At 53.5% G+C, this 13,682-nt stretch overlaps 1 protein-coding gene across 1 annotated transcript; it reads left to right on the forward strand.

Moving 5' to 3' along the window:
- The first annotated feature begins 145 nt into the window (after nucleotides 1-145).
- she (Src homology 2 domain containing E) lies at nucleotides 146-12,031 on the forward strand. The gene is made up of 6 exons (XM_088621033.1): nucleotides 146-1,581; nucleotides 5,492-5,618; nucleotides 7,561-7,815; nucleotides 8,556-8,733; nucleotides 9,120-9,239; nucleotides 10,064-12,031. Exons 1-6 carry the CDS (start codon nucleotides 1,060-1,062, stop codon nucleotides 10,245-10,247), a joined length of 1,386 nt encoding a protein of 461 aa, XP_088477159.1. The 5' UTR covers nucleotides 146-1,059; the 3' UTR covers nucleotides 10,248-12,031.
- Nucleotides 12,032-13,682: the final 1,651 nt, after the last annotated feature.

Raw genomic sequence — 13,682 nt, forward strand, 5'->3', positions numbered from 1 at the left:
ACTCTCACACTGGCCTGGGCTGTATTTCTGTCTGTCTCAGTGCTGTATCACTCTCACACTGGCCTGGGCTGTATTTCTGTAGCAGTGCTGTATTATATTACTGACCCGTCTCCTGTCTCTGTGACGATGTGGCTTAAGGCGTCTGCTGAGCCTAAATGTTCGGAAATAAAAGGAAAGATCAAAGACGAGGAGGCGAGAAGGAGGAAACAGCTCTTTAGCGCCTGCAGCCATGTTAAAACTCGCGAAATAACGTGACAGAGATCAGAAGAGCCGGCCGCCGCGTTCGCACGGACACCGAGACCCCAGAACCCCGCCCCGCCGCGCCAGGCCCCGCCCCCCACACAGCGAGCGACCTCCCCCTCGCCTCGCCCCGCCCCCCTCCGGTCCCTGCGCCGCACTCCCGGGCGGTCCGGTCAGTCAGTGTCGGGACGCCGTGCGGGCTGGGTCTAGCAGTCCGGGGATGGGATCAGCCAGCAGGGGAAACTCACTCGGAGCAGCGATCTCGTCTGGCGGGCGGTCGTAGCGGGCAGCGGCGGGTCGTGTGAGTTTTTAAAAGTCGCCCAGGACGCGGGTCAGGGCGGTGTCGGCTGTGTCGCTGCTCATTGTTCCAGAGCTGGCAGCGGGAGCAGCCCGGCGCCGCTGGGGGAGCGGGGACCGCGGGGGGGTCGGTTATAGCTGCAGGGGGGCAGGAGAGGGGTATCAGGGCAGGAGGGCAGTGGGGGCTGGAGATCACGACAGGGGGGCAGTGAGGACAGCGGGGCAGGACAGGAGGGCTGGAGTACAGGACAGGGGGACATTGACGGCAGGGGGGCAGGAGGGGCAGGCCAGGGTGAGGGCAGAGGGGCAGGGCAGGGAGGGGGACAGGACGGCACTAGAGACAGCGGGGCAGGACAGGAGGGCAATAGAGACAGCGGGGCAGGGCAGGGGGGCAGTAGAGAGAGCGGGGCAGGGCAGGAGGGCAGTGAGGGCAGGGGGGCAGTAGAGACGGCGAGGGCCGCTCTGGGGCAGCGCGGGGCAGTGCATGGCTCAGCCCGTCCTGTAGCTGTGCTTCTGGCCACCATGGCCAAGTGGTTCAAGGAGTTTCCCATCAACCTCAAGAACGGTACCGACCGGATCCGCTCCGCCTCCGAGTCCAGCGCCCCCAGCCCGAGCCGGGCCAAGCCGGGGACGGGCTCGATCCGGGCCGCCACCAAAACCCTGCGCAAGAACTCGGCGGCGGCGGCGGAGCCCGGCGGGTCAGGGTCCGTCCCGGGCTCGGGCTCGCTCCTCCTCCTGGGCCGGAACCGCAAGAACTCCGCCATCGAGCTGGGGAGGAGCGGCGCGGCAGCCCCCGGGCCCGGCCTCCTGCACGGGAAGGCCCGCAAGAACTCCCGGGCCGAACCGGGCCAGGAGGAGCTGCAGCGGCCCGGGAAGAGCATCGGGTCGGCCAGCGCCTACATCAGCCGGCTCATCAAGCTGGACAAGCTGGACAAGAGCCCGGGCTACGGCACCGGCACCGGCACCGGTACACTGACCGGACCCGAGACCGAGAAGGAAGCAGCCAGAGAGAAGGGGAAGACAGCAGCAACCAAGACAGACACGGTGAGAGAGAGAGGGGGAGGGGGAGAGAGAGAGGAGAGTGAGAGGGAGGGAGAGGAGAGAGAGGAGAGAGAGAGGAGAGAGAGGAGAGTGAGAGGGAGTGAGAGGGAGGGAGGAAGAGTGAGAGAGGAGAGTGAGAGGGAGGGAGAGGAGAGAGGGAGGGAGGAAGAGTGAGAGAGGAGAGGGAGAGGGAGGGAGAGGAGAGAGTGAGGGAGAGGGAGGGAAGGAGAGAGAGAGAGGGAGGGAGGGAGAGGAGAGTGAGAGGGAGGGAGGAAGAGTGAGAGAGGAGAGTGAGAGGGAGGGAGAGGAGAGAGTGAGAGAGAGGGAGGGAAGGAGAGAGAGAGAGGGAGGGAGGGAGAGAGGGAGAGGAGAGTGAGAGGGAGGGAGAGGAGGGAGAGTGAGAGAGGGAGTGAGTGAGTGACAAGGAGAGAGAGAGGGGTGAGAGGAGAAAGAGTGAGAGAGGATGACAGGGAGTGAGAGGAGAGGGTGACATAATTGAAACTGAAGTGTGACAGAGGGTGAGAATGAGGTAGGGATGAGGAGTGGGCGTGAATGAGGGTGAGGGAGAGATGGCACTGGGATCAGATGAATGAATTGTGACCTGCCCTCCACTAAACAGATTTTTCCTGGCTCATTCAAATCCAAACAGCTTTATTGGCATGGCTGGTACAATCAACACGACATCTACAGACATTACAATACAAACACATCATAGGACATTTACTTCCAAACATATACAGCATTACTGTGAGTCAGGCTCACCGTTCCTCAGGCTGGGACAGGAGATCACACACTGTATTATTATTATTGAGAGACAGGCTCACTGTCTGTTCCTCAGGCTGGGACAGGAGATCACACACTGTATTATTATTATTGAGAGACAGGCTCACTGTCTGTTCCTCAGGCTGTGACAGGAGATCACACATTGGATTATTATTATTGAGAGACAGGCTCACTGTCTGTTCCTCAGGCTGGGACAGGAGATCACACACTGTATTATTATTATTGAGAGACAGGCTCACTGTCTGTTCCTCAGGCTGTGACAGGAGATCACACATTGGATTATTATTATTGAGAGACAGGCTCACTGTCTGTTCCTCAGGCTGGGACAGGAGATCACACACTGTATTATTATTATTGAGAGACAGGCTCACTGTCTGTTCCTCAGGCTGGGACAGGAGATCACACACTGTATTATTATTATTGAGAGACAGGCTCACTGTCTGTTCCTCAGGCTGTGACAGGAGATCACACATTGGATTATTATTGTTGAGAGACAGGCTCACTGTCTGTTCCTCAGGCTGGGACAGGAGATCACTGTTATCATTATTGAGAGACAGGTCCACTGTCTGTTCCTCAGGCTGGGACAGGAGATCACACATTGGATTATTATTATTGAGAGACAGGCTCACTGTCTGTTCCTCAGGCTGGGACAGGAGATCACACACTGTATTATTATTATTATTGAGAGACAGGCTCACTGTCTGTTCCTCAGGCTGGGACAGGAGATCACACACTGTATTATTATTGAGAGACAGGCTCACTGTCTGTACCTCAGGCTTGGACAGGAGATCACTGTTATCATTATTGAGAGACAGGTCCACTGTCTGTTCCTCAGGCTGGGACAGGAGATCACACACTGTATTATTATTATTGAGAGACAGGCTCACTGTCTGTTCCTCAGGCTGTGACAGGAGATCACACATTGGATTATTATTATTGAGAGACAGGCTCACTGTCTGTTCCTCAGGCTGGGACAGGAGATCACACACTGTATTATTATTATTGAGAGACAGGCTCACTGTCTGTTCCTCAGGCTGGGACAGGAGATCACACACTGTATTATTATTATTGAGAGACAGGCTCACTGTCTGTTCCTCAGGCTGGGACAGGAGATCACACACTGGATTATTATTATTGAGAGACAGGCTCACTGTCTGTTCCTCAGGCTGGGACAGGAGATCACACACTGGATTATTATTATTACTGAGAGACAGGCTCAATGTCTGTTTCTCAGGCTGGGACAGGAGGTCACACACTGGGCTGCAGCTCTGTTGGGTTTCCTCCCTAGCAGGATTGGAAACTGTTCTGGTTCTGGCAGGTGTGGGAATCCTGGGATTAGGTTTGTCATTTTTGGGAAGAGTATCTAATCCCAGAGTCTTTCTCACTGTGCAACAGAAAAGGCATCTCTGTGTTTCTCTCTGCTGGCAGTGGGAGCACAGCTTGTCCTCTCTGGGCACCCAGGTCTGTCTGTGTCCAATTTCTGTGGCCAGGCTGTGGTCAGTGCGCCTATACTTTCAGGGTCTGTTTCTCCTTGGTGTTTCTCGTCCTGGTCAGATACTTGGTCATTTTGTGTTGTCTTTTTCTCAATTCTGTGATGGGGTCTCACTGCACTGTAACACTGTAGCCCTTATCAGGAGTCAGGATATTAATCTCACTGCCAGTCTGGGACAGACAGAGAGCTGTAAATGAGATCCAGTCTCACTGTGATCTGTGTCAGTGTTACAGATAGAGACACAGCCCTTATAGAGTCAGGATATTAATCTCACTGCCAGTCTGGGACAGACAGAGAGCTGTAAATGAGATCCAGTCTCACTGTGATCTGTGTCTCTGTTACAGATAGAGACACAGCCCTTATAGACACAGTGATGTTTGTTAAAATAATTGTGTTACAATAACAACATTATTTGTAGAATTAACATTGACTGGTAGTGGTGATGGAATAACTCAGTGAAGTAATGGTAAAAGCATGCTAAAGCCCAGTGAGATCAGGGTAAAACAGCAGTACAGTGCAGTAAAGTCCAGTGACATCAGGGTAAAAATGCAGTACCATGCAGTAAATCTCAGTAACAACATTACATTGTTTTGAAACTGTTGTTCGGTTTTAAAACATTTCAGTATTCAAACATTTGGTGCTCAATAGACGCTTTGTAAATGACTAAAAGCTGTGTTGTGGTGCAAGACAGGCTCGCTTACTGAGCATCACGCCCCTCTGTCTGGGAGAGAGAGGAGGTGATAAAGGTCTCTCCTCGGGGAGGTGTCAGGAGCCGTGTGTGTGTGTAGTGGGTCTCCTCCAGGAGGTGTCAGGAGCCGGGTGTGTGTGTAGTGGGTCTCCTCTGGGAGGTGTCAGGAGCTGTGTGTGTTTATGCAGTGGGTCTCCTCAGGGAGGTGTCAGGAGCCGGGTGTGTGTGTAGTGGGTCTCAGGTAGGTATCAGGAGCCGGGTGTGTGTGTAGTGGGTCTCCTCAGGGAGGTATCAGGAGCAGAGTGTGTGTGTGCAGTGGGTCTCCTCGGTGAGCGGTCAGGGCAGGGTGTAATGTGACACTGTATTGTCAGGTTGCACAATGGAGCTGTCCCTCAAGGCGAGACTCTGATCAGGCAGGATTGGACAATAGGAGTGGAGACAGGGAGGCAGGATGGAGGGTGGAGACAGAGGGAGAGGGAGAGGGAGCAGAACCTGATACAGGCACAGATGATTCAGCCCCTGTGGGGGTTTTCTTTGAACCCCCGTCATCGTGACTGTGAGAATTCCTAACAATGTGAAGGAGCACAGCAACTTCTGCTGATGTCACACACTGTTACTGCTCTAACTACAGCGGTACAGTGTATTAGTATAACTACTGTTAACTACACAATCTGTTCCTAGGGATGCAGCTCATACTAGTGTTTCTATAGTTATATCAGTACTACTGCTGTGGTTACTGCTATTACTACTACTGCTGTTTCTATAGCTACTATTAGTGTTGTTACTGTTCCTACTGTGCTGCTGTTACTACTGCTGCAGATGTTAGTATTACTGCTGTTTCTATAGCTGCTAGTAGTACTAGTTGTTACTGTTCCTGCTGCTGCAGCAGCCAGTATTACGCGTCTGTCTTACTCCTGCTGTCTTCATGCTGTCATGTGCCCCCCCTGCAGGTGATTATCCTGGAGGACTACGCTGACCCCTACGACGCCAAGAGGACAAAGGAGCAGCGCGAGGCGGAGCGCGCTGGCGAGAACGACGGCTACATGGAGCCTTACGACGCCCAGCAGATGATCACGGGTACGACCCTTGCCCCCCCACTTCCCCCAGTCCCCCTGTCTGCACCCCGTCCCTCTTTCTGTCTGCCCCCCTGTCTGTCTGTCTGTCTGCTCTCCTGCCTGACTGGACAGTGATCAGGGGTACAGCTGTCTGTCTGTCTGCTCTCCTGCCTGACTGGACAGTGATCAGGGGTACAGCTGTCTGTCTGTCTGTCTGTCTGCTCTCCTGCCTGACTGGACAGTGATCAGGGGTACAGCCCCCCCTGTCTGTCTGTCTGCTAGCTCTCCTGCCTGACTGTATGGGGCCAGACAGACCCCCCAGCTCCTCTGTCCCCGTCAGATCCCTTGTTTCCCCATCCAAGAGGAGTGTTTGGGAAGATAAGAGATGACATTGTGGGGCCGCAGAGAACTTGAAACACATCCGCTATGCCCAGGGAGAGAGAGATGGACACAAAGTGTTACACCGAGGGAAGGAGAGAGGAGGAGAGGTAGAGTAAAGGACAGAAGGAGAAGGGTATGGGGAGTTCAGGGTTCGAGGTGAGTCACCACGGTCTCCGCGCTGTCGCGTTGCCCTGGTGATGCTGTTGTGCTCGGACATGGGTGCAGTTTCCTGTTTTAGCTTCCTGTTTCCTGTCTCTGCTTCCCCAGCCCATTCTCTACTCAGGAAGACCCCCCCCCCCTCCCCTCTTCCCCTCTCTGGGCTGCAGGCTGTTACCACGGCGACATTCTCTCTCAGTCACTTCCCCGAAACCAGGACAAGCATCAGTCAGCAGACCAGTCACATGACCCTTGACCTTTAGTGGTGCTGATCTATTGTGTAGAGAAAATACTGACCACCCCCACCCTTTCTCTGTGTGCCTGTCTCTCTCCATCTGTCCTGCCCCTCTCTGAGGGACGCATCTCCAGCCCCCCTCCCCCTGCAGAGCTCAGAGGGCTGGAGACCAGAGTCAGACTTATCACCGGTTTCTGTGGGGTCATCAACAGTACAGAGTCTTACAGAGAAAGCAACAGTGCACAATCCTGCAGGACCATCGACAGTACACAATCCTGCAGGACCATCGACAGTACACACTCCTGTAGAGTCATCAACAGTACACACTCCTGCTGGGGTGTCAACAGTACACAATCCTGCAGAACCATCGACAGTACAGAGTCTTACAGAGTAAGCAACAGTACACAATCCTGCAGGACCATTGACAGTACACACTCCTGCAGAGTCATCAACAGTACACACTCCTGCTGGGGCGTCAACAGTACACACTCCTGCTGGGGTGTCAACAGTACACAATCCTGCAGAACCATCGACAGTACAGAGTCTTACAGAGAAAGCAACAGTACACAATCCTGCAGGACCATTGACAGTACACACTCCTGCAGAGTCATCAACAGTACACACTCCTGCTGGGGCGTCAACAGTACACACTCCTGCTGGGGCGTCAACAGTACACAATCCTGCAGAACCATCGACAGTACAGAGTCTTACAGAGAAAGCAACAGTACACAATCCTGCAGGACCATCGACAGTACACAATCCTGCTGGGGCGTCAACAGTACAGAGTCTTACAGAGAAAGCAACAGTACACAATCCTGCAGGACCATCAGCACTACAGAGTGTTGCAGAGAAAGCAACAGTACACAATCCTGCAGGACCACAGGCACACTGACATAGATAAACAGAGAGAAATGATGAGACAGAGAAAGAGGGAATAACCCACCATTAGACCTTTTAAACAGTTGCAGGCTTTTTCCTCTTGCACAGCACGTTGAGGAAAAGGTCTGGTCTGCTACTACTTTACAGTCCTTAATATGTCATAGTACAAACTCCACTGTGGGCCATGGCAACTGCTTTGGAGTGATGCTGGTGTGTGCCATGGGAGTGACCCTTCATAACATTTTCATTGCTGAGACCTTTAACCCTTGAACTGCGACCTGCAATCTCAGGCTTCGATTCCTGCTGCCCTCAGAAATCCGCCGGCGTGGCTCCAAGGACCTGCTGGGGAAGACCAGCCTGCTGCTGGAGCCGGGAGAGGCGGGGGGAGGCGAAGACCCGGGGGGGGGCAGACCGCCGCCTCCGCAGCTCTACGACACCCCCTACGAACCGGCTGAGGGGGAGCCGGCCGAGAGGAGGGGCCCCCGCCCCGAGAATGATGAGCGACCCCCCGCAGAGTACGAGCAGCCCTGGGAGTGGAAGAAAGAGCAGATCGTGAAGGCCTTGTCAGGTACCCCCACACTGGGACACAGGGGACACCTGTACCCCCACACAGGGGACCTCTGTACAGACAAACAGGGCACCTCTGTACAGACACACAGTGAAGACCTGTACAGACACACAGTGAAGACCTGTACAGACACACAGGGCACCTCTGTACAGACACACAGGGTACCTCTGTACAGACACACAGGGCACACCTATACAGACACACGAGGGACCTCTGTACAGACACACAGGGCACCTCTGTACAGACACACGGGGCACACCTGTACAGACACACGGGGCACACCTGTACAGACACACAGGCACACCTGTACAGACACACAGGGCACCTCTGTACAGACACACAGGCACACCTGTACAGACACACGGGGGACCTCTGTACAGACACACAGGCACACCTGTACAGACACACATGGAAGAACTGTACAGACACACTGGGCACGCCTGTACAGACACACGGGGCACGACTGTACAGACACACATGGAAGACCTGTACAGACACACATGGAAGAACTGTACAGACACACATGGAAGAACTGTACAGACACACTGGGCACACCTGTACAGACACACGGGGCACGACTGTACAGACTCACTGGGCATGCCTGTACAGACACACGGGGCACGCCTGTACAGACTCACTAGGTTAACTGCACTGTGCTTTTACCTTGATCTCACCGGGCTGTCCTGCACAGCAATGTCATACCCTCTCCCCTCTCCATTCCTCTTTGTCTTGCCCCCCAGTGCAGTTCGAGAGCGCTGAGCGGCCCCCCGTCTCCAAGGAGGACGTCCCCTTCAGCCGACAGCACCTGCGCCAGAAGAGCTGGACACAGAAGATCCTGAAGCCCCTCCCTCTGGCAGCCAGCACCGAGGGCGCTGAGACCGCCCGGGTCGACCCCACTCTGCCGCTGGAGAAACAGAGGTGAGGAGAACAGTTCTGCTTGGCTTGGTTGTTCGGTAACCAGCAACACACCACCTTCCCGACACCCCCTTAAGAAGAGCTGGATCTGGGGTACCCCTTATTAATTATCGGATTTGAAAATTCTTGTAGCTCTTCAATAGCGAACTGACTCAGCTCATCGGTGAGAAGGCTGGTTCCGGGATCTCCTTAAACTGATAACCTGCGGAGAGTTTTGGGTGAAGCTCCTTTAGCAGAGCAGTTCTGTCTGCTCACTGCCTAGAAATGCCACACAGAGACCGGGAAAGCTGCTAAACTCGAGCCATCGGCGCGTTTCAGAGCACGGTCATTCTGAAGGCCGGCAGCCCAGGGCGCCTGACGAGTCTTTCTTCCCTCCTTTGCGCGCCCAGCTGGTTCCACGGCTCGGTGTCGCGGCAGGAAGCAGAGACACAGCTCCAGGCCTGTAAGGATGCCAGCTTCCTGGTGAGGAACAGTGAGTCAGGCCACAGCAAGTACTCCATCGCCCTCAAGTGAGTCTGTCTCTGTGTCAGCGTGTCTGTCTCTCTGTCAGTGCGTTGAGTGTCTGTCTGTGTCAGCGTGTCTGTCTCTCTGTCAGCGTGTCTGTCTCTCTGTCAGTGCGTTGAGTGTCTGTCTGTGTCAGTGTGTCTGTCTCTCTGTCAGCGTGTCTGTCTCTCTGTCAGTGCGTTGAGTGTCTGTCTGTGTCAGCGTGTCTGTCTCTCTGTCAGTGCGTTGAGTGTCTGTCTGTGTCAGAGTGTCTGTCTCTCTGTCAGTGCGTTGAGTGTCTGTCTGTGTCAGCGTGTCTCTCTCTCTGTCAGTGCGTTGAGTGTCTGTCTGTGTCAGCGTGTCTGTCTCTCTGTCAGTGCGTTGAGTGTCTGTCTGTGTCAGCGTGTCTGTCTCTCTGTCAGCGTGTCTGTCTCTCTGTCAGTGCGTTGAGTGTCTGTCTGTGTCAGCGTGTCTGTCTCTCTGTCAGCGTGTCTGTCTCTCTGTCAGTGCGTTGAGTGTCTGTCTGTGTCAGCGTGTCTGTCTCTCTGTCAGTGCGTTGAGTGTCTGTCTGTGTCAGCGTGTCTGTCTCTCTGTCAGTGCGTTGAGTGTCTGTCTGTGTCAGCGTGTCTGTCTCTCTGTCAGTGCGTTGAGTGTCTGTCTGTGTCAGTGTGTCTGTCTCTCTGTCAGTGCGTTGAGTGTCTGTCTGTGTCAGTGTGTCTGTCTCTCTCTCAGTGCGTTGAGTGTCTGTCTGTGTCAGTGTGTCTGTCTCTCTGCCTGTCTGTTCTGTGGTAGTGAGCGTGTGCTGTGCAGGGAGCTGGTTACTCACTGTCTGACCTCTCCTCTCCCTCAGGACCAGTCAGGGTTGTGTCCACATCATTGTGGCCCAGACCCGGGACAGCGGCTACACGCTGGACCAGAGCAGCTGTGTGTTCAGCAGTGTGCCAGAGGTGGTGCATTATTACTGCACCGAGAAACTGCCCTTCAAGGGCGCAGAGCACATGACCCTGCTGTACCCTGTCCCCCGTCCACACTGACACACTGACTGACACACCATCGCACTGAGACACTCATGCACTGACTGACAGACTGTCGCACTGAGACACTCATGCACTGACTGACAGACTGTCGCACTGAGACACTCATGCACTGACTGACAGACTGACAGACTGACACACTGTCGCACTGAGACACTCATGCACTGACTGACACACCATCGCACTGAGACACTCATGCACTGACTGACAGACTGACAGACTGAAACACTGACACACTGTTGCACTGAGACACTCATGCACTGACTGACACACTGACAGACTGAAACACTGACACACTGTCGCACTGAGACACTCATGCACTGACTGACACACTGTTGCACTGAGACACTCATGCACTGACTGACACACTGTTGCACTGAGACACTCATGCACTGACTGACAGACTGAAACACTGACACACTGTCGCACTGAGACACTCATGCACTGACTGACACACCATCGCACTGAGACACTCATGCACTGACTGACAGACTGACAGACTGAAACACTGACACACTGTTGCACTGAGACACTCATGCACTGACTGACAGACTGACAGACTGAAACACTGACACACTGTCGCACTGAGACACTCATGCACTGACTGACACTGAAACACTGACACACTGTCGCACTGAGACACTCATGCACTGACTGACACACTGACAGACTGAAAAAACGACACACTGTCGCACTGAGACACTCATGCACTGACTGACAGACTGACACACTGACACCCTGAGACACTCATGCACTGACTGACACGCTGACATACTGTCACACTGAAACTCTGACACCCTGAAGCACTGGGACAGTAAGACTGAGACACTGACACCCTGAGAAACTGGGACAGTGAGACTGAGACGATGAGACACTGGGACAGTGAGACTGAGACACTGACACCCTGGACACTGACACCCAGAGACTGAGACAGTGAGACTGAGACGATGAGACACTGGCACTGACAATCAGACTCCTGAATCCCTTTCTCTTCCTCCAAGTGCCTTAGACTCTTAATCAGAATCTCTCCACGTCCCCAGACAGAGGTTAACGACACAGGGTGCAGTAAAGCCCAGTGAGATCAGGGTAAAAGCACAGTACAGCCTAGTGAGATCAGGGTAAAAGCACAGTACAGCCCAGTGAGATCAGGGTAAAAGCACAGTACCGTTTTTATACTAGTGTGTAAATGTACCTCTTTGGCCGGTCATAGGGGCTGGAGTATTTGGGCGTGTGGGAGGTAGGGGAGATTCTCACCAGTCTAATTAATCCAGTTACTGGAAGAAAGTCCAGTTTCAAGCTGCTGAATCCTGAGTCCTGAGTGTCTTTAAAAACGCCGGGAGCCACTGACGCCAATGTGAAATGCGCCCCCCTGGACCGCTGATGAGATTAGCGAGTCTCCCCGCAAACCAAACTGGAGCAAAACCCGGAGGCACTTCGGCACGGCAGCCGCGGGTCTCTGGCGCCTCCTGGTGGCCAGTCGACGACCTCACAGGGCAGCGAGCGATACGCCGAGGTCTCCCCTGCAGCTGTTGGGAACGGAAATCTTCTTGATGTTGGTCACTTCTGGAAACCTGATTTTTTTTTTAAGGGTTGGGGGTGGGGTTATGTGTTTTTAAGACTACCACGGTAGTAGTATGTTTTTTTTTAATCCTGAGTGTTGTAGTTTTGTGAAGCCGTGCCATGTGTTTTTTAACCACACAAGAAATGTGACTTTGCTTTTGTAAATATATATCACTTAACGACAACGTCATCAAAATAAACAGTCTAAAATATGTGTATTAAAATTGTTTCTGGGGTGCGTTCAAGACAGAAGACCTTTTTTATTTTTTTTTAATGTGAAAAATAATTCTTGCATTTTCCTGCTACTCTTAGACTGTCAAAGATGAATGAGGAGCAATTACACAACACTGGGCTGCTCAGTAATTATACACCCTAACGAGTGACCACTATATATCCCAGTGTCCTGGCCAAATTTCCTCCTGGCCTTTACCAGTCATGGCCTCCTACTAATCCCCATCACATTGGTGGGGGTAGTGGGATTCCCCAGAACCAGTAAAGCACTATGAGTTGACTATCCAGAAAAGCTCTAAATAAGTGTAAGGAATTATTATTATTATTATTATTATTATTATTATTATTATTATTAGCCATTACACATCCCAGGACACTGTTGGTAAGAGGTGTTAACCCTGCTGTCCTGCAGTTACAGTAGTAGTTGTAGCAGTACTAATTGTAGTAGCAGTAGTCCTGCTAGCAATTGGAACAGAAGTAGTAGTAGTAGTAACAGTAGCTGTAACTTTAGCAGCAAGAGCAGTGTTAGAAGTAGCAGTTACAGTATAGTAACTGGAGTGGAGCAGTGGCTCTGTGCCTGTGGCTGGAAGGTTGCCGGTTCAAATCCTGCGACTGGCAGAGGAATCCTACTCCGTTGGGCCCCTGAGCAAGGCCCTTCACCCCAGCTACTCCAGGGGCGCTGTACAATGGCTGACCCAGCGCTCTGACCCCCAGCATCTCTCCCCGTCTGTGTGTCCCATGGAGAGCAAGCTGGGGTCTGCGAAAAGACACATTCCTAATGCAAGAAATTGCATAGGGCCGATAAAGTGATCTGATCTGATAGTAATACTGTACTGAACCTGCTCGAGCTCGATGTGCTGCACCTTCATCTTGCTCCCATCAGGGGGAGCCCTTGCCCCACCATCGCACCGCCCCGGCTGTCTGGTCGGGTGAGCGGCTCAATTCAATTCAGTGTCGTATCGACCAACCAGCTCCCCCTTCTCCCGCTGGAAATCACTGTGTGTCCCGCCGGGGGGCTCGGGGGGGGCGCTGGTGGATCGATCAAAGCAAATGAAATCAAGCCAGAGGGCGACACACTCAGGCAGCTCAGACCGACGGATTTTACACCTTCAATTACAGCTTTACAGCACTTAATACACAGCGTGGCACAGGCTTAAAAAGGTAGAGGACGAGATAAACACATCAGCACGTCTCTCTATCTAGAAATCGCTCAGTTACCACCCCTCTCGGTAATCCTGCATTAGGGCTGTCCAGCCTGTGTTCCTACAGGATGTCCAGGCCTCTCCAAGGCAGCAGAGCTCAGAGATGCTGTTAAACGGGTTCAGTTCAGCCAATAACAACCTGCAGACACACTGACCAGCCCCTCCAGGACTGGACAGCCCTGCGGACACCCCGACCGGACCCCTGGGACCAGGACTGGACAGCCCTGCGGACACACTGACCTGTCCCTCCGGGACCAGCACTAGACAGCCCTGCAGACACACTGACCGGCTCCTTCGGGACCAGGACTGGACGGCCCTGCGGACTCACTGACTGGCCCCTCCAGGACCGAGACTGGACAGCCCTGTGGACACACTGACCTGTCCCTCTGGGACCAGGACTGGCCCCCCCAGCGACCAGGACTGAACAGCCCTGCGGACACAC

The sequence above is a fragment of the Lepisosteus platostomus genome, chromosome 26 (genome assembly GCF_059453375.1).
Source record: "Lepisosteus platostomus isolate fLepPlt1 chromosome 26, fLepPlt1.hap1, whole genome shotgun sequence".
Classification (NCBI taxonomy): Eukaryota; Metazoa; Chordata; class Actinopteri; order Semionotiformes; family Lepisosteidae; genus Lepisosteus; species Lepisosteus platostomus.